Source organism: Hemicordylus capensis, chromosome 1 (genome assembly GCF_027244095.1).
Source record: "Hemicordylus capensis ecotype Gifberg chromosome 1, rHemCap1.1.pri, whole genome shotgun sequence".
In the NCBI taxonomy this organism is placed as follows: domain Eukaryota; kingdom Metazoa; phylum Chordata; class Lepidosauria; order Squamata; family Cordylidae; genus Hemicordylus; species Hemicordylus capensis.
The window spans coordinates 356,221,464-356,248,253 of NC_069657.1; the positions used below are offsets into that span (position 1 = coordinate 356,221,464).

Genomic DNA, 26,790 nt, shown 5'->3' on the forward strand with positions numbered 1-26,790 from the left:
ACGTTGAGGTTTTGAAAGCCATTGCATTGACCCAATAGGTAAAGTTGGGGTGAGAGGAACAGATATTGTCAAAGGATGGCAGTGGTTACTCTGCCTTGAAGGAAGCAATTTCTATCCACATCCTGATTTTTTAAACTAATTCTGACATTCTCACAGCTCCTGAGATAGGATGGTATTACTAAGCTCTTTTGGAAGGGAAGGGTCTTCTACAAGGAGCATTTGGCCTGTTCACTTAATAATATTGTTATCCCATCTCAGTGAGGTTGTGGAAAGTATAAAAATATGTTAAATAAAATAAAATAAATAAAAGTGACAGCTATGCAATTCATGTTTAATATTAATTCGGCCAAAGCAAAGGTTTGAATGTGCACATTCATACCTTTTTATGACTGCACCTTATATATCATCTCAATTTATGTATACCATGGAACTATATATTGTGTTGTGTTGTGTTGTGTTGTGTTGTGTTGTGTTGTGTTGTGTTATGTTATCCATTAGCTTGGATGACTTTAAAGGGGGCTTAGACAAATTCATGGACGACATGTATATCAGTTACTACTAGTCGGTGGCTATGGGCCACCTCCAGCCTCAAAGGCATGATTCCTCTCAATACCAGTTGCAGAGGAGCAACAGCAGGAAAGGAGGACACACATGGACGGACACACACATAGGATGCCAGTTGATCTCATAGGCCTACTGGAAAGTAGGCTAAAAAAGTATAGTATACTCATGGGCAAACACACCAGGATGCCAATCACAGAAGTGCCTGCCAGTGTTCTTATGGTGTTCAGCTCTTCAGATGACTGCTGTAACTGTGAGCAGTGTGGGTAAGGGAGAGTGAGTGATGTACCAGAGGCAAGACTTCTAGGCACTCTTGAGAGGGCATAAATGAATATGCCCAGTGGCGCAGCAAGGGTGTAGCTGGCCCATGTTTTCATGGGCAGCCTCCCACGGCGGTGGGCTTCCTCTCCCAGTGGAAGCAGTGGCCCCTCATAGTGACAGCACATTGTGGAAGCACACTACCACTAGCAGTGACGGCACACTACCGCCAGCATGCTGTGTTCCAGTAAGCTCTGCCCCTCAGCAACTAGGAATGAAAGAGTTCATGTGCGCACACATTCCGAACTGCTTCACGGTCAGAATCTCAAACAGCTGGGAGATGGCGGTGGGCTACAGGAGCATGGCACACCTCTGAGAATAGACAGAATGGCATACTGTGGGGAAGAAGGCTGGCAAGAACACAGTGGCAAGCGGCAAGAGTGCAGTGGAGTACCACAGCAGCAGGAGTGGCCAGCTGGCTAATGGGGAAGGGGAGGGGAAGGAGAGGAGGTGAGCAAGATGGCCCCAGAGGCAAGCGAGGCAGCCCAAGAGGCAGGGTGGTGTGTGTTCTTCAGACACATCTGTCCAATTACAACTTTGTCCCTGAATACATTGTCTTTTTCCCCAAATGTCTGAAAAGGGCTTATATCTCTGGTCAAACTAGTTTCTAGGGTTGTGCAAACAGTTCGAGGGGGAACTGATTTGACAGTTCCAAGCTAGAACTGAACCCCCCCCCCTCCGTTCAGTCCGAACTTGGACCAACACCCCGGCCCAATGGTTCGGGGGGTTCACGAAGGGTTTTTAAAAAATTATTTTAGTTTTTTAACCTTTAGCCCCTTCAGGGGCTTCCTCTAGGCTGTGGGGGGTCCGCGAAGGTTCCCCCTCCCCCCACTGGCCTTGGTCAGCACCACCGCGGCCCGTTTTAGTGCCTTTTTTGGCTCGTTTGGGCCTCCGTATGTTAGCGTGGCTGCCATGTTGCCCGCTGCCGCACATGCACAAATGGCCTCTGTGAGGCCCTGAGCCATGCCAGACCTCGCAGGAGCAGTGGCGGGCAACATGGCCACCACACCAACATATAGAGGTCCAAATGGGCTGAAAAAGGCACTAAAGCAGGCCGTGGTGATGCTGACTGAGGCCAGTGGGGGGAGGGGAAACCTTCTCGGACATAGACACACCCCACAGCCTAGAGGAAGCCCCCCGAAGAGGCTAAAGTAATAAATAAATATTTTTTTAAAAAAAACCTTCTCAACCCTCCCGGACCAAACTGACCGGGGCAGGGCGGGGGATTCCTAAAGTGTGCCGGACCGAACTGGTCCGGTCAGGTTTGAGTCCGGTCTGGACTCGAACCGAACCATGCCAGCCAGTTCTGTGCACATCCCCACTAGTTTCATTTCTGCAGCCTAAATTCCTTGTGCCTAGGCACTCCCTACTTCTAAAACAAGGGTAATTACCCATTGCATCTATAGTATTAGCCCTATTCAGACATTATGTTGTACAAGTGTACAGACACCTGCACACTCATACATGTTTTTTGTGAGAACAACTGTACCTGCGTTCATTTTGAAAGTGAGCCTGGGTACAGGCCCCTCAAATGCATGGTACTGACAGGAAGTATACAGCTGTACCTGTGTACTACATAAAGTCTGAATAATTGTACCTGTGTACACCATACACTCATTGTATGAGTGGTGGGCATAATGCGTGAGGTTATTGTAAGGCAGTAAAATTAATAAAATTAGCCATTACATGGAACAAATTGGTGAGGTTAGGGGAGATATATTGTCAAAGTGAAAGCCATCATAATAGGGCACTTAAAGCCATTCCTTCTTTAGTCTGTTATTCTCAGTTTCATATTTGGCACTGTAGCAAAAACTCATGTATTCCATCATGCACTGCTCTGGGGCAACCTCCATTCATTTAAATGGGACTTCTGCGCTTGTTTGGGTCAACAGCCACAACTGCTGCTACTTTATGTATTGCTGGGCAAGCAAAGGAGAATGATCTGCCATACAACTCTGGTTATTTCAGATTTAGTGTCTCCTCCACAGCCATAAAATTGCGGAAGAGAGGAGGTTGCATTAAAAAAGGAAGTGTTACCGTAAACCCACAGAACATTAAACTGCTATATTGATTTAAATTGTTATCTTTTATTCTTTTGTTTTCCAAGTCATTGTCACAGTACTGGTCTTTAGTTAGATAATATACTGCCAACACCCATGAACTATGCAATAATAATTAATGAAGTGCCGCTGACTATTTTAGAGTGCATCCTGTATCTCAGTTAATGGTAATAATCCTCTGTAAAACAGTTAGTGCTGCTACCAGGACTATCCATCCTTAGAGGGGTTCAGGCTTACTCACATATTCCCATTAACTATACTCCCTTGTTGGCTATATCTGTTTCACACCTAATAAGATAACATGGAGATGGCTATAATGGCTGACATGTATAAAATGTTGCTGACTCCAGTTAAGATACGTTTATAATAGTTTTTAAATGCATTATATTTGAGACAGAACTAAATAGTAAGAGAAACACTGAGCTATCACTTCTCCATCATTCTTTTCCCTCTTCTTGCTGATAAAGTGTAGTGTTTTACTTTTTAAACACTTTTTTGGTGGGGGGGGGTGGGAATCTCAGAAGCAGCATAAAAATCATCATTAGTATCACGTGCAACACATAACCTGATGCCATTGTGCTGTGCATTTCCCCACCTCCACTCCATCTGTGGTGAGAACGGGAAAATGCATAGTGCAATCACCTTGTATCTCACCTTGCATCTCATGTTGTGTTGCCAGTGGCAGCCAGCAGACAATTTGCTAGGTAAAACTGCTAGACAATGATGCGTGACTATTGATGGGGGAGGACTGTTCCTGCCCTTACCTTCAGGAGGCAGAGAGTGCCACAGCAAGCATCGTGCAAGCACGTTGTCAGCCCGGCTGATATCAGCAGCTCATGCCAAGCAATGTCCAATCAGCAACTGTGTGTTTGCATGGTACTGGGTGCAGCACCCCCTGCCTCCTCTGCCATTTCCTGGCATCTAAAAGTAAGGGTAAGGATTTATCTGTCCCCTTGATTGCCACACAGTGGCCACTAACAGTGTTGCCTAGTGAAGCACCATAATAGTCACCACTATGTTTAATTTGTTTTATTTCTTACATCTCTATACCACCCCATACAAAAAAGTCCCTGGGTGGTGACTTTTGTAGGAAAAAATGTAAGGGGAAAGGAAAGTAGGGAAAAAATCATGAAGGCTTATAGGGCCATCACATAGTGCATATGAATCTGACACCACACAATGTAGCTTAGCAGGAAGAATGTTACTCTCCCCTCTAGCAAAAATGGACTGAGGGAGAGCATACAGTATGCAATTAGTTAGTTAATGTTACTTAATGTTCTTGTTCGTGGTCCTACTGTCCTCCACACTTTGGATGTCTGCGTCTGCATAGACAGAACCTCGTAACCTTCAAGAGCTGTAAGCTATAAGCTATTTGGCAGTAGTCCCACCTCCTGAGTGACACGCACATAGCCCTTCACAGATTACCTCCCAGTCTTCTTCCGACCGCCATGATAGTGACTTCAGGAAACATTCTGCCTCACTTCATGTGAGGAGAGCTGTCCACCACCACCACTAAACAAACCTCCTTACCCTTTCTCTTTAATTTAGTTTTTCGTTTATTCTGTCTCCTCTCATTTTCCAGTCATTCTCATTTTATGTCTTTTTTTTTAACTCGCCCCTCCCCGTACCCTGCTTAAGGTTTTTCTCTTCAGAGATCCTGAGGCAGTATATGGCTGCTAGAGTCTCTTTTAAGAGCTGCCTTACTTCCTCTGTTAAACTCTCCATTTCAGACAGGCACGAGGAGTGCTTAGCGTGCCTTGGAGACCCACCAAACTGATTTCTGTGCTATTTGCCAGGGCTTTACTAGACAGAACTGATGCAAACACACTTCCCGCCTCTGTGCTTTGCTGTGGGAGAGGGCCTTACGTGCTACATCAGCCCTACAAGCCACTCCCGCTAGCTAGCTATCCCAGCAGCACTGCTCTGGTATGCTGTGCTCTCAAGAATCCAAGCAGCTGACCAGAATGAGTCACAGCCAGCGCTAGTACCAAAGACAGGCCCCGCGTTCCTTCTCTTAAAGGGTCGGGCATTGCTAACACCAAAGGCTTCCTCCTCAGGGCTTAAGCCTGCTAAACAAGGGAAGCCGGTGTACCAAGCTGGGGTGAAGAAGCAACAAGAGTAAGCATCCCAGGGTTTGGAGAGTGGGAGAGCGAGATGACTTTTTACTTGCCTGGACCTTGTTAGAGAGCCTTCTCAAAATATTACGCTTATGACAGCCACAGACCACATTATGAATATATGTGGGTAGAACCCAGGTCTGCGGTATATCACCATGGGCACAGTTATTAGGGAACTGAAAAGAGGGACAGGACTTACCACTACAAGGTGCCATAGGTCCAAATCCAGCTGAGAGGAGAGCTGGTCTTGTGGCAACAGGCATGGGCAGTTCCCTTTGCTGGGCAGGTCTACTCTGGTTTGCATGTGAAATGGTCACTACTTGTGTGAATATAACACTTTCTTTCCCACTCTCCTTCCTTTAATAGGAAAAATAAGGCACCCAAACCTGAGACAAAAAAGACAGCAAGCGTTTACTAAAAAAGACAGCCAGCCACAGAGCATGGAGGTGCCACCACAACCAGTCAAGGCTGTGCCAGATACAAAGGTTGACACACCATGGGGTTTTTATCTGATTCAGACTCTGAGGATGATGCCATGTCCTGTGTAAATAAGGACCCAGACTAATCCCCCAAATCCCCAGTTGATCCTATGGACGCAGATAAGAACCAGTCCCCTCCTGAGGATTATAGACCTTACTCTGAACAGGTCCAGCATATGGCATCAGCCTTGGGCTTAGAGACACAGCTACTGAAACATGAGACAACAGATCCTGTGTTTGGTCTTATTCAGTCTGCTTCTGCAGCACCACTACCCTTACCACTTTTGCCCACTTCAATTTCAAAGAAATTAGAAAACTTGGCCACTTCCCCAACTTTGCGACTCTGGAACTTGTACAATATAAACTCCTGCGGGCAGCGCTCCAAGCGCTCCAAGTGCCAAGATATGTCTCCAATATCACTCTGCGCCTGGAGAAAGGCCTGATCAAGCTGGAGGCTAGGGTGCAGATGACCATCCTCTGCTACTGGTTCAGACTATCCTTTTGTCCAGTTGGTCTTGCCCCCCAACCCTACACGATGATTACCAATCTAGCTGGGTTCGGACAATTGAGACAAAAATAACTACCCTGGGTCTTTCCCCCTTGACCTTATTTAGTATGGGTTATGACCAGGCAAAAGCCACCATCAAGCAGCACATTATAGACAGTTCGTGCCAAACCGATCTCAGCAGGGTCCCAAACTTCCATATCAGTGATGGCCTTAAATATTCTGCCTCTCCAGCAGCATACCTCACCCAACTGGAGGTTCCAAAGCACAGAAGGGTATTCACTCTGGCTCACTGTCATGACCTTCCTTCAGTAGTGCTAGAAAGCTGCTATAGAGGGACTCTATTTGCAGAGTGACTATGCCGCTTTGGCTCAGAGCAGATCAAAATTACCGAGCATGTCCTCCTACACTGTTTGTTCTATAGAGAGATCAGCGCCTCCCTCATCCTTCCATTACTATGCAAGTATTTGGGACATTCAAGCAGGTTCCCTGGGGTGATAAAGTAGTCAATCAGGCTCATTCTAGAGCCGGCCAGATAGGTGAACTGGGCAGGATTGTCATTTTCAAGTGAGCCATTCAAAATAAAGAGGTTAAGTCTGGTGGTCATTAGACTCATCCACATATTTTGACCTCTGGACCTTTGAAAGGCGGATAAGAGGGAGCCCCTCTGCCTCAGGGTTGGGTGGATAAGGTCTGTTGAGTGTATAAGGTATGGTCATCAGGACCCAGCCTAGCATTGAAATCACCACCCATCACCACATATGCATTAGGAATGGAAAGGAGAAAGTCTGCTGCATAGTTTTCAAGTTCAGCCCACATTGATCTGACATGTAGCTTCCTCCATTGTGGAGGGAGATAAATGTTAATTATCAACAGTTCGCAGAGGCTGAATTTAATCAAAACTGCCATAGCATATTGCTTGAGCAGTGGAAGCAATTTCAAGGATGCATGTAGAGAGGTTTTGCAAGGGGATCCTGCGATTTCAGTGGATCCACACAGGATTGGTGGGGCAAGCATAAGTCATAAAGGGAGATAGCAGGTGGAATGCTTACAAGTTCCTGGGAATCAAATGTATTATTTATTTATTTTAAATATTTATACCCCACCCCTTTAAGGTAAAGATGAAAAGCTTGTGTAGAATCTGGTAGCTGACAGAAAGCCATTGGAAGGATTTAAGTAGGGGCATGATTATGATCAGAGGAGTGAAAGAGGCAAATTATTTTTTTGCAATAGGTTTTTTGCAAGGTTGCAATAGTCTAGGAAAGAGATCACCACTGCTATATATATTTTCCGTAATGTTATAAAGGAAGAATGATTTGGTGACAAACTGAATGAGACAAAGGAAAAAGAGGAATTAAAGGTGGCTTCATGCCTGCTCAACAGGGTGGATGATGTTGTCAATGGATAAGGAGAGTTGGACAAGGAGAAGAGTACTTGGGGAAAATATGAGAACTTCAGTCTTGGACATACTTACTGAGTTTCAGATGACAATAAAGCATTGAAGTGGGCATATCTGACTGGCACCTGGAAATGGACGATTAAATAGAAGGATAAAGTTCTGAGGTAGAGAGGTATTGTTGACTGTCCCTGGAGTAGAGGTGGCACTGAATACCATGATACGTGATGGAGTGTGCAGAGAGAAAAATAACAGAGAGCCAAGAACAGGGCCTTGAGGGACCTCGACAGAAAAAAGAAAAGTGGAGGAAGAACTTCTCCACTGAAACACTGAAAGAGCAATTAGACAGGAAGAGATCAGCTGAGGGCAGAATCATAGAAACCTGAAGCAAAAAGTCGTTATGCACTAATAGAACCAATAAGAAGAAGAGAAGTAGAAGATATAAAAAAGATAACTTTTTTCCTAATCAACTTTTGAGAAGTGCTTGTATGAACTATTTTCTACCATTTTGTTTGCCTTTTAGCATACAACTGTTTTGCCTTTTATATTAATTGAGATGAGAACAACACATCATAATTATCCCAGCAGGACCTGTGGACTGGTTGCTGTGTGCTTTTTCTCTGTTGGCTACATATTATGGTAAGAGACGCATTTTCACATTGCAAACTCTGACCACCTATTTAATTATGGTCATAATCACCGATATGCTGCTCATTTTGTCTTGTTGCTTCAGATGCTTATATTTTTAGAAACAATATACCAGACATCACATAACAGAAATTTGATATAATCTCTCATTTCTGACACTTTTTAAATACTCATTTGGATCCAACCCAACTTTTTGGTACTGATACATTATTTAGGTATTTATTTGGTACTATTATTTATGCTTTCCCCCCTCAACAATATGACTCAGTTTTAATGTACCAGTTCACTGAATCTAGCTCTGTGTTATCTATCAGGGGTCCTTGCATTCAAACCAATAAGGTTGTTCTACAACTCGAAATCTCAGACCAACACATTAGCCCTGTTTAGAAGCTAGGATGGTGCAGCCTCCCAATCACGGAAACACTCACCATCACGGTTGTGGTGTTTGTCTCTTCAGATGAACACTACTGAAATCTTGCAGAGCACAGTGAAGATGAATGATATGATGAGGTGGGGCTTCTAGACCTACATTTGGCACTGTAATTGTGTACAGCAGATTTAAAATAATATCCAAGAAGAGCTATTATTTTCAAGCATATATATTTGAAAGTATCACCACCACCTCCTAGTAAGCATGATAAGAAAATTGTGCAATAGAACTGGATAAATATTATTATTCTGCTTTTCAACAGCAGAGAAAAAGTTCTCAAGGCAGTTTACAAAGGATAAAAAGTTCTCAAGGCAGTTTATTGCAAAAGAATGAAAAACTGTGTCCCTGTCCCCAAAGGGCTCACAATCTAGGAAGGATCACAAAAGACATACCATCTGTAACCACAAGTAGCAGGACTATTCTGGTACAAATGGGATCTGTTTTGTTCCCCCTGCTAAGTATGAGAGAGCTCTGTGGAGTCTCTTTTTATTCATCAAAGTTTAATCATTAATCTTACTAAAATCAGTGTGATTTTAGAAGCATCTTGTTTCAGGATTATAGCCTATGTTATCAAAATTCCAAGATTGTCAACAGTTCCTTCAAAGACTGAGGCCCTACTCACCCAGAGGATTGCCTTTTCCTTGTTTCCTACTGTGGCCTCAAAGACTCGCCCATAACACCCTCCTGACCATGGGTACTGCCCAACAGGAAGTTGGATACCAACCTTGCATGCTTGCAATGAGTTGGTACTGCTGCTTGTATATTAAGGCCTTGAGTGAACTAGCCTGTAACTGTATGAGCCTCCAAATGTTAAGGCTTTCACAACATCTTTTATAAACAATGGCCATTTCTGTTTTCCATCACCATGATAAACACGAAATATCTCATGCATTTAAATCCAAGTACTTTTGGTCTACCTCAACTGGAGGTTCAGCTTCAGAGGCGTAACTAGGGAAAATGACACCTAGGGCAAGCACTGAAATTGCACACACACCCCCCGCGCTCCCCCATCCAAACATCTGACACGCATCTGGGTTGCCACACAGCATCTCTCCATCCACTTCAGAAGAGCTCACAAGATAGATGATAGATAGATTCTCCTGCCTGCTGATTACTTTCCGGATTTATTTTAAAAGTTATAAACCCAAGCCTTTCAATTTCCACAGTCTTAGTAATACATTTTGATTTTATCAATGTTCTTTCATGTGGAAATCACATCTGCTAAAACCAACATAACCTGGACTTCACGGTCACCCTCTTAGCAGCTTAGGGACAAGAAGATGCAAAGCATATTAAAGATCTTGCATTTCCTACATGCAGATATACTACAACTTCCACACAGAGAATGATGTGTGCTAGTCACCCTTCCTGTGTGCAGTGAAAGACATTTGTATGTCATTGTAAGAAGCCATAATAAGAGTTTCAGGAGATGTCCTACATGGAAGTAAGAGCACCTATGGGTAGGAAGATAATGAATGGCTACTTATGCACATGGACACAGTGCTTCCTTTACACTAGTTTCAATGCAAACTCATTTTGTTCAATTATAAATGAGCTGTGTGTCACTGACAGTTTCCTTAGTTATTTGCTGCCAGTTTGAGCTTGTTTACTTGGAAGTAAGTCCGACTTAGTTTAATATAATTTACTTCCAAGTAAGTATACATATAGGAGTGCAGCCTTAACTACTGGAAATTGTCCATACAGCAGCCCTTCTAATGCTCGCTTATTGAAGAGCATCATCTCCCTGCTGCCTTAACCCTTAACCATCATTGAGAATACTGAGGACTAAGATTCCCATGGTGTAAAAGAAAAGAAGAGATTCCTCTCCGAAGGTATCTCTGTGCTTTGGGATCTCTAGAACTGTTGCACTGATCAGACTTTTCATTTTACCCTTTGTAGGAGAGCAGGTACTGAAAACAACAAAACCTAGTCTCCAGGAAATGTAGGAGCAAATCTGGCCACCGAGCTGAAGAGTAATTTTGGAAAAACCCTCAAGAGACCCTAAGGGAAAGGCAGGTCACCCAGGCCAGGAGGGGAGGGGAAGGGGGGGAGGCACACACAACCGTGTCCCTCCGCTCTGCCCAACTGCACTCATGGATGCAGCAGTTCCCTCCTCCGCCCCTATTGTGAAGAAACTTGGCAAGGGAATGGATGGGGGGGAAGCGTGTGCCTCCCCGCAACTGCACGCACGCATGCACGCATGCACACACCACTTCCCTCTGCCCCTACTGTGAAAAAAGGGGATGGATGGGGGGGGAGGCAGCAGATGAGCAGAACAAGCCGAGTGGAGCGCCTGCTGCAAGACCAGGAAGGAAGCCTCTCTTCTCTCTACCTCGCCCACCACCCCTATTATCCACACCACTCTGCCGGTGGCAAACACCCCAACCTCAATTTCTGCAGAGTGAGAGCAAATAAATAAATAATATACACAACACAATGCCATTGCCAAGGAACGCACAAACTGAGAGTGATACAGCCTCTACTACGAGGCTCGCTGAGCGGGTGCCAATGTTCGCCTGCTGCTGGGCTGGGAACTTCCTCCCAGCCCAGCAGCAGGCAAGCAAATTTGCTCCCCAGGAGCCCTCGGCAGTCAGCTCAGCAACACAAACAGCAGCGCAGAGGCCAGGGGGCTGCCTTAAACATGGGGGCTGCCCCGTCTGGAGAAGGAGAGGCTGCTGGCACATACAAACGACATGGCAGCTGCCGAGGGGAGCTTCCTCACAGTCACAGCTGCACGCCGCCCCTCGCCCCCTCCACTGACAGCATATTATAAGTCCTGGGTTAAGTCCTGTTAATTCCCCCCCCCCCCCGACACAACCCTCAAGGTTGCCCTGGCCATGACCATCTCACTCTCTCAGGAGGGAAACATCCATTTTGAAAGCGGTTTGCGCACGCCCGGCAGCCTGCCCTCCCTCCCACAGCTTGGAGCACCCGTAGTAGCACTAGCACGTGGGTTACAGAAAGCAGGATAGGAAATTTAAAAAGAGTAAAGACGCCTGCACTGCATGTGCATACACACCTTTGAATTGCTTGCTTGTTTTTTTTTCTAATCTTGATGAAGCAAGCAAGCAAGTGAAGAACTTCTTCAGACAACTAGGCAAGGTTCTTGCATGCTCCGCCGCCGCTCATTCAATGATCTTCCTCCGCAGCTCGAGCCTCGAAGCAGAGCAGGCAGCAAGCACCACCAGAAGCACTCACCAGCATTAAAATTTAATATTACAGCCAAAAATGCCAGAAAATGCAGCCAAGCCAAAGGAAGCCAGTATAAGCCAGAACTCACTGCCTTGCCTTCTCTCTCCTCCTCGCCTGCAGTACCATCATCTCTCTCTCAGCGCAGAGCAGAGTACACCCAGCCCCAGCACGTGTAGGCGGGCTCTAGAGCAGAGTATATACACCCAGCATCAGTCTGAGAGACTGAGGTTGCTCTGGAGCGGCAAGATCTTGTGGGGGAGGGGGAGGTCCGGCCAATGGCAGCAGGGAGCAGGCAGTGTGGCGCCCGCCCAAGGAAGGCAAGAACGGAATATTAAAGAATTTTGCCTGTCTGCATCTGGGAAGCTAGAATTTTGTGGGGAGCAGGGGCAGTCAGTGGCATTTTTGTGCGCCCCCTTGGAGTGACGCCTAGGGCACGTGCCCTGCCTGCCCCCCCCCCCCGTGGTTACGCCTCTGTTCAGCTTCCATGTATTTTCTCCAAAGTTCTGTTCCTAGTTCTTCTTTCCTCCTAGGCATACTTATCACAAAACGATCTGCTTTCTTCTAAAGCCTACAAATGGTAGGGCCTCCAAATGGCTCTGGCTTTGCACTTCAAAGTGTGCCTTAATGCATGTTCCCTTGTGCTTATCTAATAATGAGGTTGGACAGGAATTGTAATGTTGAAGGCATTCATTAGAGTTAATAACAAGTAATCTTGTATAGAAGCTTTATGCCTAAAGTTGATCAGCCCATTATTTTGCAGTATTGAGTTAGCATGTATTCAAGGAGGAATGAACTCCTTAACAAAGGCCATCAGGTAATGTTTCCATGGTAGCAGTGCTACTTTTCCTACTCACATTTGTAATAAACACAATGCAGGAATACTCATACTGCCACAGTTCCAGAGAAGGGAAGAATAACATTGGTAATTCCAGTATAGTAAAAGCAGGGCTGAGTTCTCTGTCTAAAGGAGGTCACCCTGGCTAGTTACAGGTAGTTTTGAAATCTATCTTGAAATAGAGTGTCACTTGAGTTGTTCTTTCCTTATTAAACTCTGGTAATAGCTTTCCGTTTACTTGTACCTTTCCTCAAGGGTCAGACACAAAATCTAAATGATAAGCAAAATATGTAATTCATCATTCCACCTTGGGATCATTGAATGGAGCCATGGCCCACCATCCTCCATTACCTCCCCATAAATCTCCATTACCATTACCTCCCCATTACCTCCATTACCTCCCCATGACCAGGGGCATCATGTTCTGACCAGCAAAGAACAGAACACTTGCCTCTGAGGATTTTGCATTAATATGACATAGATATCATCCAGTGACTCAGTGAAGGGGTTGATATATTTCTACTACTAAAAACATTCTAGGTAAGAGTTAGTAGAACATTTTGATCACATATACTTCATGTGTATATAAATGTGTGGAGGAGTTCCAAGTTTGATCTGAGTAGTGGCAAAGGGAAGGGGAGGGGATGAAATTCTTTCACCAGGGCTGTTTCTCCCAATCTAACATATCCAATCCAAAGGTGCCATTAGCTCAAAATTGGGGAAGAAATACAGGACCTGCTGGAGCAGAGGGTGGAATGGAGCAATGGTACTAATGCTTCTGCTCAAACCAAATTTGGAGGCCCCCACACCTGCTTATTGAGAAATCTGATCATGAATCATAGATGGTTTGGCCTTAAGTTTCATGATGCATACCTTGTGGGCATGAGTAAAAAGGTGGTATGTACCTTTATTGGGGGAGGAAATACATATGTAGCCTAAGTTTATTGCTGCCTATTTTTAATTAATCCAAAACAAATCTATTAGGAATCATAGGGTATTGCATGTATTACAGTGCTTCTTCCATAAAATTGACAAGTCTAACTCTTTCTTTTTCTCTATTTGTTGTATATTAGGGTCTGTTGGATTTATCATGTAACGGGGGTTTGGGTGTACCCTCTCCTAGATTACCTTGGCTCAGGTTCTAAAATTATCTTCTTTGCAACTGTAACTGCAATAATTAACATCTTCTATTTGCTGGGTGAAATACTAAATAACTGCATCTGGGATACACAAAAATGTGAGTATTTTCCTGTAAAACACTGATATAAGTAGTGGTTGGTAGTGTTGTAAAAGATCCCTGAGATTAATCCTACCATGTCTTTTTCATGTGCTGAAATGTTTTTCTTTCACATGGTGTTTATTTCACATAATATTACCATGTTGGTGAAAACACACTTTTTCAACTGTTTATTTTTAATCTGAGGGTCGCTCAGCCCTCAATGATATGTTTCTGAAAGCAAAAGGGGTTTTTGGAGGGAGGGGAGAGAAGAAAAAATTGCTCCCCCATTCCCCTCCTTTCATGGAAGCCTTCACCGCAGCTCCCCTCTACAAGGGTGCAGACCTTTTTCTGCCCTCATATCATTGTGGATTATAATTTTTGCAAATAACAAAGGAAAAACAAAGAAGCTGATATGGAGTACAGAAGAAAATCACAGGAGGAAAACCTAGAAGATTTGAATATCTTTAGGTTTCAGTTCTTTGAACACTCATCTAAAGTGCTTTTTAAATCTATTTGGATTTTAAAAAATCTTTTTCCCAAAAAAAATTTTTTTATAACTGTTATACAGTTATAATTAAAATAGTATACGAAATATACAAAAGATCAATAATGAATAAATTTAAGTTCAATCCTCAAGTTTACACATACCACAGATATAAGATAGTTGTGTTGATAGATAAAAATAAATAATTTAATCTCTCCCCCGCCCCCGCCATTAGATTAAGAATCAATTCAATTCATAAACAAAACCAGATTTTAAGCAGTCTTACAAAATATAAAAAGCATTCCGTCTTTCTGGTCTCTTATAAAAGTTCTTCACACGAGCAGCCCTACCCAGCTGGCATAAAAAAGGCCAGCTAGGGCTGCTTGTGTGGAGCGCTGGGATTGATCCTGATCCCACCACTCTTCGTCAGGGTAGCCAGGGTTTTTTTTAATCCTTCTTATAGTGAGATAGAAGGGCTTGCTCGCACCCTTCCACCCAGTCCATGGTTGTGTGTCTGCTCAGGCTGCCTGCAGCCCGAGCATGCACAAAGCCAGATGGCAAGAGGGCCCAGCAGCAGCGTAGTCCACCAATGCACCACATTCTTGATATGTTGCATTGTGGGATGGCAGAGGATGTCTTCCTCTGGCTCCCAGCTCCGCTGCTAACTGCGATGCTGCTTGTGTGCCATGCAAGTGGCAGAGCCTACTGAGGAGGGTTGATTGTGTGCGGGGAGGGAGGGAGGAGCCTGCCTCCCCACCAACCCTCCCCAGCTCGGTCGTGAGAACAACCTTATCGTTTATCCTACTTCTGCTATTGACTTCTGTTCATAAAATTCGGAAATGGTAACTATATTACTAGGAAAGTATCAATAGGATTAGGATTTAGTAATTAGGATTACTTTGATCTGTTCCAATTTGTATTAAACTACAAGATTCCAGTTCTTTTTAAACTAAGATCTTAGCAAAGGAGATTTTTTTCCTTTCTCCAGTTCCTTGTATTAAACTACAAGATTCCAGTTCTTTTTAAACCAAGATCTTAGCAAAGGAGATTTTTTTCCTTTCTCCAGGTTCCTCACAATGACAGGCTGCCATTAGTTGTAAAAATCAAATATTTTACACTACCTACCAATTTTTGATCATCTAAGTAATTTAATAAAATTTCCTTTGAATCCAGGTGTAATTGAACATTGGTTGTAGATTTTATGTGTTGCAGAACTCTTAATCAGAAATGTTTGATCCTGAGACAACTATACTACATATGAGTATATGACCCAATAACACCATGTTTTTCAACATAAGGGTGAATAATTATTAGACATGTGTGACAAGCCATCCCATCCTAGTCAATGACCATCCAGTAGCTCTGCCTCCCACCCCACAATCTGTGAAGTATATGTTGCTAGATGATGCCAATTTCATTATGGTATCTGACCATCATTGGGGTGGGTGGAGGAGTCAAAGAACAAAGTAAGTAGCATCCAACATATGGAAGTTGGTCATTCCTGTTCTACAGAACAAGCTCTGCTTTTGCTGTTGTTGTTCCTCCAAGAAAATGGGCAATGGGCTTTATCTCAATTGTGTCTTCCATGAAAAGAAGGTTATTCCATAAGCAAAACAGATGGAGCCAGTGCTGATCTACATTTTCTCTCTGCAGCCCTCTTGCCACATCCTACCCTGCTCCAGAGAGTCCCCCAACCCTTGGAAGCAAATGTTGGAGGGGCACAGGGGGCTAAGGGAAGGTGGGATTGGCAAAAATCAGCCTCGTCTTATGCAAAGAGAAGTGTTTTCAATTCATGGAATGACATAGGATACAATCCGCCACTAAATCAGCAGGATTTTTTTTTTAAGTCTAACATTTGAGGGTCTTAAAAAAATTAACATTCTTGGGACTCAAACGATTGTGAGCTAGCACTGCCGCAACTGATGTAAAGCAAAAGCATATATATAAGGGTGTAACAGGTACACCACATATGACAAAATTATACAAGAAGCTTGTGCCATAATGCAGGAGATGAGATGGAAAGAATGAGACATTTACAAGGCCCTTGTAAGTCTGAAAGATGTTTTTCCCCCATTCGGAGGTACATTAAATAAAACTTCACTACTTACAAAATAATTTGCAGTTACTTTTTTTCAAGCTAAACCACAAACATGGAGAGCAAAGAAAAATCTCCCTGTTCTAAAGGCTGCAGCTGACCCATAGGTCTGAAGGTACTAGAATTTTTGCCAGAATATTTGATCCATCAGCACTAAAATGTTTATCAAGAAAGGACGGGGAATCTTTTATAAAGACAAATAAAACATCACAGTTAAAACCACTGGAAAAGTTTCCTGCAGCACAGGAGACCAGCAATTGGCACCAGCACAGGATCTGGAGCCAATGTGCTTTTCTGGAGCCAAGCCATTGTTTTGTTTTGTTTTAAACCTTTGAGTGGCTATCCAATCATTTTTAATTTGTCAGCTACACCCAGCCCATTGTATTTAAACTATTGGCAATGTCCAGACCCAATTGTGTCCTTATTATGTCTTTCAACAAAATCACCACTACCACATGCCTTCCGTCCTTCTGCTGTAATCCAAGCACTAATGGGTACATTTTTCAAAGGGGCCCATGGTAAGAACTCATAGCCAAGCAGATTTTCCATTTGAAGAGTACTAAGATTTATTGTCAGATTTATTTTAGAGCCACTTTCAGAAGTGTTCCTCTCATTCCTGTACACCCTCCCACACGTGTACACAAGCACACCCCTGTTCCATTGAAAAGAAAAATCAGAACTATTTCTTTGAGATATGCAACAGCACTGAAAAACTCCAAAAACCAAATCCACCTTCAGAAAATATCCGAGGTGTTTGGCAGGGAGATCTAGTCAGAATAGGCTAAACAGACAAAAGGACATAACTTTTTGCCAGAGTCTAATAATAGAACTTTGCCCAGGAACAAGCCTCTGAAAGAGCAGAATATTTCAATTTCCTGAAAAACACAAAGGGCAGGATCACATCGTATTACAGGTATAGTATTCACATTCAGAGGATCCCAATAGAATCCTGACCCATAGAATTCTGTTCCCCTCCCCGCTATGTATGCATATGAACACGTATGCAGGCAATGTGACAGACTTATGAGAGGAAATAATAGGTCTGTTCAGGCATCCCATATCCGGGTCCATGTCTCCCTTTCTGCGCCTTGCAGAAAGTTATTTGTTCTGAAAGTTATTTGTTCTGAGCTTTTGGATTGCTCAAAAAGAATAAGAGAGAAAATAAGGCAATAACTGCTTCTTTTTCATGTGTGTGTGAGATAGATGTTGCTGCCTGTAGTTTTTATTTGGTTACTTATTTACAAGAAAAGAGGTAGGGGAGCCTTAACAGAAGTGAAGTTGCATTCGCACTTACACTGGTAGTGGTTGTATATGATCATCTGGTATCTGTGGTTGAGGAAGTGTCACTGAAGACATGTGTGCTGCCTGTTGGTCTTTGCCACCTTTTCTTTATCACAGCTGGTGATAAAGAATATTGGGATATTCCCCTCTGTGGCAGATTTTTTTGTGGCTGGAGACAGGCAATAGTTTTGAAGAGAATTAAAGTGGATTCAGAAAAGTTTTGATTTCTGTAACCTAAAGGTAAAGTTGCGCCATTGAATCGATGTTGACTCCGAGCAACCACAGAGCCCTGTGGTTGTCTTTGGTAGAATACAGGAGGGGTTTACCATTGCCCCCTCCTGCACAGTATGAGATGATGCCTTTCAGCATCTTCCTATATCACTGCAAACTACACACACATTAATTCTGTCCCCTTGTCCCCTCTAGTCAAATAAGATTTACAGGCTTTGTAGCAACATACAAATTTGCACACTCCATTTGTCTACCACAGGCAAAAGTAAGTTGACTGCACATACAATAAGCAGTGATTATCTGTCTCCAGCCTGTGTTTCTCCCTTGATGCCCTTTGTTGCTCTTTATTCTCATCTTTGGGCCATGAACTGTTGTTTTGGCTTCGGTGGTAGCTGTTTTAATGAACTAGTCTAACTACACTAAGAGACGCATACTAATAAACATTTGAGAGGATGTCTCAGAAAAGGGACGGTACTATTAACCTGAGATGTCTGTGGGATTAAGCTGATGTTGTGTATGATCAAAAACAACCCCTCCCCTTGAAGAATGTTTACACATGAGTATTACAAAATTGATGGAAATGCATACAGATGTTTGGAAAAAATATATAGAAAAGCATTTCAAATAATGAAAAAGCATTTCAAATAATAAAGAATGAGCAGGAGATGGATATGCACACTATCAGATTTTTTTTTTTTTTAGTACATACATCTAATCATGAAGGAGGGGCTGGGGAAAGGAACATGGCAAGAAGTTGCCCATCCAAAAGCCAGGACCAGTATAGTAAAATTTGTACTTTATGAAGTTAGTTAGCACTAACTTTCACACTATGGCTATGTTCCTCCATACTTTAGTTTGGAAGCAATCCTACTGAAATAATTTGGATTTACTTCTGAGTAATAGACAGGGAATCAGGCTAACTAAATATTCATAGGATTGGGCTGCAAGATACCCAGAAACAGAGCAATAATTGGGTCACGCACTGAACTGAACTGCACAGGCTATTTGAATTCAGAAATGTCATAGAAATCAACTAATGCAGACGTATCTTTTCAGTCCTCTGAGAAATCACAGACCAAATATATATGTTTGTATGTCAAGTCTTTGAAATCATAGATTAACGTTGATTGTATCATCAGCTAGAGGGATAAGAATTTAGAAACTAAACTGATGATGATGATTGATGATGATGAAAAATACCACTTTTCAAAATTCTCATAGCAGTTTACATAATAAAAGAATGTATTGTGATAAAATAGTTTACTTTAAAATAATAGCAAAAAGTTACTAAACTTCAATTAATAATATGACTTCAAAAGACCATAAAATATTTTTCTAGTTTCCACTGAGCAAATGCAGTGTTTTATAACCACTAATAAAATACATTTGGCAACAAAACAAAACAAAATACACTGACTTCTTCATAAGAAAGTAGACATCATTGAGAATTCTATCCACCACTTCACTCAGAACACTTTTAGGAGAAAGGCAGAGAGGCTTCAAGCTGATTTGTAAAGGGGAACGTCATTTTAAACTGTTGCTAAATAGGAAAAGACAGTATGATTGCAGGGTTTTGTTGGTTTGTTTCACATTATTTTGGTAGCATTCCAAAGCCTGTTATGTCACAAGAAAACACAGAAGAAGAAAAACACAGTTTCTTCAGAAGATGCATGATGTGATTCCCCCCCCCCCCTTTTTAATTCAAGTGTTTCACAACCTGTTTTCTGTTTATGCTCAGGTATGGAAGAAGGAAAGGAGAAGCCTAAACTGGACTAAATATAGGATGAAAGAAGAGAAATGATGACTTGCTGCTATGTGGAAGGCATCTTTAGTGTCAAGAGACGTTGCAAGAGGAGGCAATTTACATGGAACAGTGCATCCAGGATATTTTATTTTTCTAAAAAGGGATATTGCTTTAGTGACCCACTCCTTCCCGATATCTGTTATCTGCCCATGAGAATTCATATGATGGTTATTTCCACAGAGTCCTCAACACATGCCATTATGCATATCAATTTTAAGTGTCTTTTCCTGTGGTAGTAAGAAGAATGAAGGGGTCTGTTCTGTCTCTGATTTGGAAACAAGATTAGGCAGACCAAAATTGAATCAGCAGGGAAATAACCTACATTTGTGGCTGTATCATAACGCTGCATCTGCCAAATGGTGAAGCCATCTTCATTAGCCAATCAAAGAGTTCTGTTGAATTTTGATCATCAAATAGCTGGCAGTAAGTGTTGGGAACAGCAAGGGTCAACTGGGGTGGCTGTAGAAGATTCAGGGATGGAGGTTATCTGTGGAAGACGGTACACCTGGGCAACCCAGAGCAAAAATTCAAACTCAGTTTATGCCCCTCCGCAATTTTAAAAAATTGTTTTAATTGTTCATGATAAAACATGATATAAATACAAATGAGCAGGTGTGACGTAAGACTGCTTTTACTCAGTGGTACTAATAACTATACCAGTTCCAGCAAGCTCTAATTGCAGTTGAAACATACATGCATATTGTTATTAAAGTACAAAACCACATTAATAAAGAACAAAATGTCCCCCCATATTTCCACTACTCAGTTTTCTATATGGATCAATGGATACCTCTTATAAGACACATCCGATTTTCTTCACATCAACAGGCAATGACAAAAGTTCTTTTCTCAACATACCCTTTCTGGAACCAAGGACGAGAGAGGTTAACAACTGCATTTTAGCATTTATTTGACACTGGGCTTACAATGTGCATTACATGAGCAAGGATGGAGATAGACAAATGAACATTAGGGATGGAATAAGGGAGCATCAGTTGACAGGAGGAGCTGGAAGAGCAGCTTAGTCAAGGCCAAACCAACTGCACAAACATCTCAAAGAGCAGCAGTATGCCAATGAAGCCATGTGTGGAAGCTGAGAAGTGTGTTACAGGATCCTTTGCAATGTCACAGAAAGTGATAGCCAACGTCTATAATCTTGGAGAGCACTCTATTCTCCAGTGGTCCGGGGCTTGTGAGTGGCCCCCATCTATCATCACAGTTATGGAGCATGTGCACTTGGCTATGGCCAGGTCATACATATAAAGATATACCCCCAGAGGTATGAAGCTTTATTTATTTATTTTATTTATTTGTCAAATTTGTACACCGCCCCAAACTAATAATTGCCTCTTTAAGACAAGGAAGCATCCTGCCCTCCCTCAGAGAAACATTTATGATTTCTGCCAGACCTCCTACAACAGCCTCCTTGCTAGATTGAACAAGCCATGTCGGACAAGGATCAACTGAACAAGTGGTAAGCCTCATCACTCCAAGCAGCATGTCTACATCCTCAGGAGTCAGATTCGAGTCAAGTCTTTCTCCACGTCTGCTCCAGTTGCCTATCTTGCTTCTTCTGCCCCCGTAGATCTTCCATATACCAAGGGGCCAATTTTGAAGTGGATTGGAGGGGACGCTTAGGAGCAATCATGTCTGCTGCCCTGGTGAGCTTGTTGTTCCTGTTCTCCACCAGGGCATCAACAGGATCACCGCAGAGCGAACAGTAAATACCTCCAAGGCTTTTTGGAATCCTATTGGATCTAATACCTCTTCAGACAGACCATTCAAATAGGCCCCTCGCCCTTGCAGAGGTGGGAAGTGGTCGTAAGCCTAACCTTAACCAGATGATTGTCTGTCCATGACAACAAGGAAATTACAGGACTCCCCACCCATGGAACACCACCCTGATCAGAGTAAAAGACCAAATCAACTGTGTGACCTGCAACATGCGTCGGTCCAGAGACCACTTAGGATAGGCCCATAGTTGTCATGGCCTCTATGAACTCCTGAGATGCCCAAGACAAGTTGGTCCCAAAATGAACACTGAAGTCCCCCAGCACCAAAAGTCTGGGAGACTTCAATGAGAGTTCCACAACCAAGTCCGTGAGCTCAGTAAGGGATTCTGTTGGGCAGTGGGGTGATCGGGACACCAAGAGAAGTCCCAATCTATCCCTGGTTCCCAAACATAAGTACACATATTCAATATGGTCAGACACCCCAACAGAATCCCTGGTAAGGGAGATGTTATCCTTATAGACCACAGCCACTCCACGTCCCTGCCCACGTCCCCTCATTAAAGTGTGGAATATATGTCTCACATAATTTTTGAAAATATTTTTGTGCAAAATTCTTATCACACTTTCATTAACATTAGGCGAGACATCCTGGGGGGCGGGGATGGAGTCCAATAAAATTTCCTTGGAATACATCTGGCAACCATCTGTGGCCAATCCCATTACAAGGCATAATAGAATGCAACTCAATGATGTATTATTATTATCTTGTTTACACAGTCAGACAGGTGTTATTGACTGGTTTGTTTTATCCAGACATCGAGTCCTTCCCAAGGACCTGGGATGCCAGAATTTTATTGTCAATTGTTATAGATATCGTCGCAGAATATAGGCTGTTCCCAGTAAAGCTGCTTTTTGTAATTGGCTGATGGTGATTTCTGTGGCCCCTATGGTGTTGAGGTGCTCTTCAAAGTCTCTTGGAACTGCACCCAGGGCGCCAATTACCACTGGGATTATTTTGGTCTTTTTCTGCCACAGCCTTTCAATTTCAATTTGTAGATCTTTGTATTTGGTGATTTTTTTCCTATTTCTTTTTCTTCTATTCTGCTATCCCCTGGTATTGCTATGTCAATTATTTTGACTTGATTTTCTTTCTTCTTGACTACAGTTATATCTGGTGTATTGTGTGGCAGATGTTTGTCTGTTTGTAGTCGGAAGTCCCATAATATTTTTACATCTTCATTTTCTTCAACTTTTTCAATTTTATGGTCCCACCAATTCTTGGCTACAGGTAGCTTGTATTTTTTGCAGATCTTCCAGTGTATCATCCCTGCTACCTTGTCATGCCTTTGTTTGTAGTCAGTCTGTGAGATCTTTTTACAGTTTCAACTGCTTCTTTACAAAGGCAGCACTTGCTGTTTGTTGTGGATTTTTCGACTTTTGCTCTTATTGCATTTGTTCTTAGTGCCTGTTCTTGTGCAGCCAGTATTAAACCCTCTGTTTCTTTCTTCAAGTTGCCATTCTTAAGCCATTGCCAGGTCTTGGTGATATCTGATTTTCCACTTATTTTGTGCAAATATTGACAATGCAGTGGCTTATTTTTCCATTTTTCTGCTCGGTTCTTGACTTGTTCTTTCTTGTAGGCCTGCTTTCTTTCATTGGTGTTTTGCGTTATCGACCATTTTAAGTGCATCTTCTTCACTGTCCTTGATATATTCTTCAAGGCCTCTTTTCTCCTCCTCTACTGTTTGATGGACTTGCAGCATTCCTCTTCCACCTGAGCTGCGAGGGAGGTTATTATTATTAATTCAATTTCTATACCACCCTTCAAAAAATGGCTCAGGGTGGTTTACACAGAGAAATAATAAATAAATAAGATGGATCCCTGTCCCCAAAGGGCTCACAATCTAAAAGAAACAAAAGATAGACACCAGCAACAGTCACTGGAGGTGAATAGGGCCAGTTACTCTCCCCCTGCTAAATAAAGAAAATCACCACGTTAAAACGTTCCTCTTTGCCAATCTAGCAGGGGTTTATGAATTATTTCTCTGTGTAAACCACCCTGAGCCATTTTTGGAAGGGTGTTATAGAAATCAAATTAATAATAATAATAATAATAATAGGTGAAAAACAACTGGAGAAAACAACTAAATACAAGAATCTTCAGAATGAAATTGAGCAGCTCTGGAAAAAGAAAACAGTAGTGGTGCCAATAGTTGTTGGTGCCCTTGGTGCAGTACCAAAAGAACTTATACACCATCTTGACACCTTGGGCATCGATAAAATTATAACACATCAGCTACAGAAGGCCACACTACTCGGGACAGCACAAATACTACGAAGCTATCTTTAATTTTTCTTTAGTTATCCTAGACCTTTGGAAAGGGCCCGATAATTAAAGTAACAAATCCAGTCAATAACATCTGGTATACTGTGTATAAATAGCATAATAATAATAATAACTTTGCAATGACTGGACCAATATGAACCAAATTGGGTATAGTTGTAGGGACACATAGGGACACCTCAACAGCACAGTTTGTGATGATGTCATCCACCTTGATCCAAGATGGCGGATACTTAAACCTTTGAGGTGCAAGTGGGCTAACTTGTGAACTGCCTAACCGATTTGAACCAAATTTTTACAGCTGTAGAGACACATAGGGATGCCTAAATGGCATGGTGTGTGACAATGTCATCCACTCCAATTCAAGATGGTGGACACGTAAACCTTTGAGGTGCAAGTGGGCTAACTTGTGAACTGCTTAACCGATTTGAACCAAATTTGCTGCAGCTGTAGGGACACATAGGGAAGCCCAAATGGCATAGTTTGTGATGATGTCAACTACCCCAACCCAAGATGGCAGACATGTGGATGTTTGAGGCACAAGTGAGCTACCTTGTGGATTGTCTGATTTGAACCAAATTAGATACAGTTGTAATGAATGACACACAGGGACACCTCAGTGGTGTCGTTTATGATGATGTCATCCACTCTGATTCAAGATGGTGAAACCATAAACTTTTAAGGTGCAAGTGAGCTACCGTGAGCTGCTTAACCGATTTGAACCAAATTTGCTACAGCTGTAGGGACACATAGGGACAACTCAATGGTGAAGTTTGTGATGATGTCATCCACCCCAGTTCAAGATGGTGGACACATAAACTTTGGAGGTGCACGTGCACTAACTTGTGGACAGTCTAATCAATTTGTACCAAATATGCTACAGCTGAATGGATACATAGGGATGCCCCAATGGTGTAGTTTGTGATGATGTCACCCACCCCGATCCAAGATGGCGGATGCATAAATCTTTGAGGCACAAGTGCACTAACTTGAGGACTGCCTAACCAATTAGAATCAAATTTGGAACAGCTGTAGTAAGTAACGCACAGGGATGATGATGCTGTTTGTAATGATGTTGTTTGTCATGATGACATCCACCAAGATGGATCCAAGATGGCAGACACATGAGCATTTGAGGAGCAAGAGATCTAACTTGTGGACCTCAATTTCCACCAAATTTAGTCATTGTAGAAACAGTGAAAGGAAAGTAGGCTGATTAGTTCTTACTAGAATGTAAAATAGTTATTTTACACACAAAAAATGTACCTGTGTACAGATGTCTGAATGCAGTTACAACATAATGTCAGAATAGGGATAATACTATATATAGAATGGGTAATTTGCCTTGTTTCTGAAGTAGGGAGTACCTAAGCACAGGGAATTTAGGTTGCAAAGCTTAAACTAATTTGACTAGAGAGGTCGATGGTCTTCAAGTCTCTTCTGGCTCTACGGCTCACAGTCCAAGGAGTCCATAAGGAACTCATTCTGTCTGTAGTAAAGTACATCCCATTAATCCTGCATATACTTATTATAGAACCTCTATAACCGCACAAAAATTTGGAATAATTTGCTCTTGATGACAATGTCCAGTACTTTATCAGGGCAACACTGCCTTTGGATAAGAGAAGATTCCTTCTTAAGAGAGATCCGTTCTCAAGATAGGTGCTGCATCATAGATGTAGAGATCATCCACATTTTTCTGGTGAATATACCTCTTCATGAATATGCCAACCGCCTCCAATTTTAACATAGTACAACTGCATGTTTACCTGCATGTCTACCTCTCTCCCTCCCTCCTGGGTAGAGTCTCAGTCACTCTAGGACTAAGCTCTGGCCCTCATCCAGCCCAGCACATTCTATAGCACCTTTTCCCAACAGTTGGCACTGACGCTGGAAGAACTTTAGGAGTGCAGAGGAGAGAGAGATAATATGAGAGAGAGAGAGGGGGGAGGGAGGGAGGGAGGGAGGGAGGGGGAGGGAGGGAGGGAGGGATGGTGATGCTGCAGGAAAGGGAAAAGGAGATGCTAGTGGGTGAAGCTGTCACCACTGGATACATACGCTACTGGATACATACTCCATCTTGCTCTGCTGGCCTACAAGAGCAAACAGTGGCACATTACAGGTGAGCTGGCAAGGGAGGTGGAACTGTGCCAGTGGGGAAGAGGGATGAAATCAGTGCCACCTCTGGACCAGGGGAGATGATTAATTACATTTATTTATTCATTCATTCATTCATTCATCACATTTATATACCGCCCAAACTTCCGTCTCTTTTAACATGAAGCAGTGAAATGCAAGGGCGCAGGCTAATTGTCAGGGCTCTCTCCTCATATTACTTTCATGATGTGGAAGCCACACCAGAAAGGTAACACCCAAACCAGAAAGGTAACACCAGAAAGGTAACACCCAAACCTCCAGAGCATATGGGAGGAGTCCATGCTACAGCTCCTGCTCTTGCCAATATTGCTCTTCCAGTAAGCCGGAACACTCTTGACGGAAATAAAAGTTGCAGTTTGGAGGTGGGGGCTTCCAACCTAATCTCTGCTGCAGAAGAAGTGGCACTCCAGCAGCCCTCTACTGGAGAAGAGGACCTGGGAGAGTGTGCGAAGAGTGGCACTTTGCCACAACTACACTAGCTGCTTCTGACAGGAGGAATGTAAACTGTTCTGCAATGCTTCAATACTTTTTTTTTAAATTTGCCATTTATGCAGTGAGTAGAGCAAAAGTACAAAGGCCAGCATCCAGTGTTTAATGAATAAAAAAGGTCAATGAGAAATGCAGGCATAGACTGCAGACATGTAAGTCTCAACAGCGAGGAATGAGTTATGCAATCGTTGCCACATGAAAGCACTCAAATACTATTAACAAAACTGCGGGCACTTATTTTTACCAACCTGAATGTCACATTGTTGACAATGAAGTCTTAATTTACATTATACTGCTGAAGTGTTTAAAAATCTTGCATTAAACTTTGAGCATTGTCTAATCTTTCCTGATAGACATTTGTAACTACATGGAGGCTTTTGGTGCATTTTCTACTGGCAACTATTTACGAAAA

General features: G+C 42.7%; 1 protein-coding gene across 7 annotated transcripts in view; it reads left to right on the plus strand.

Annotated features, from left to right (window-relative positions):
• AIG1 (androgen induced 1) overlaps positions 1-20,407 on the plus strand; it is a 133,376-nt gene extending 112,969 nt beyond the window's left edge. For 4 of the 7 annotated variants that reach the window (XM_053290220.1, XM_053290230.1, XM_053290210.1 and 1 more), the window contains 3 exons: positions 7,960-8,075; positions 13,615-13,778; positions 19,590-20,407. In XM_053290220.1, the coding sequence (XP_053146195.1) occupies positions 7,960-8,075; positions 13,615-13,778; positions 19,590-19,627 (318 nt within the window). In that variant the 3' untranslated portion in view covers positions 19,628-20,407. The remainder of the gene's footprint in view (positions 1-7,959; positions 8,076-13,614; positions 13,779-19,589) is intronic. The other 3 variants (XM_053290283.1, XM_053290263.1, XR_008315099.1) reach the window with 2 other exon arrangements.
• The last annotated feature ends 6,383 nt before the right edge of the window (positions 20,408-26,790 follow it).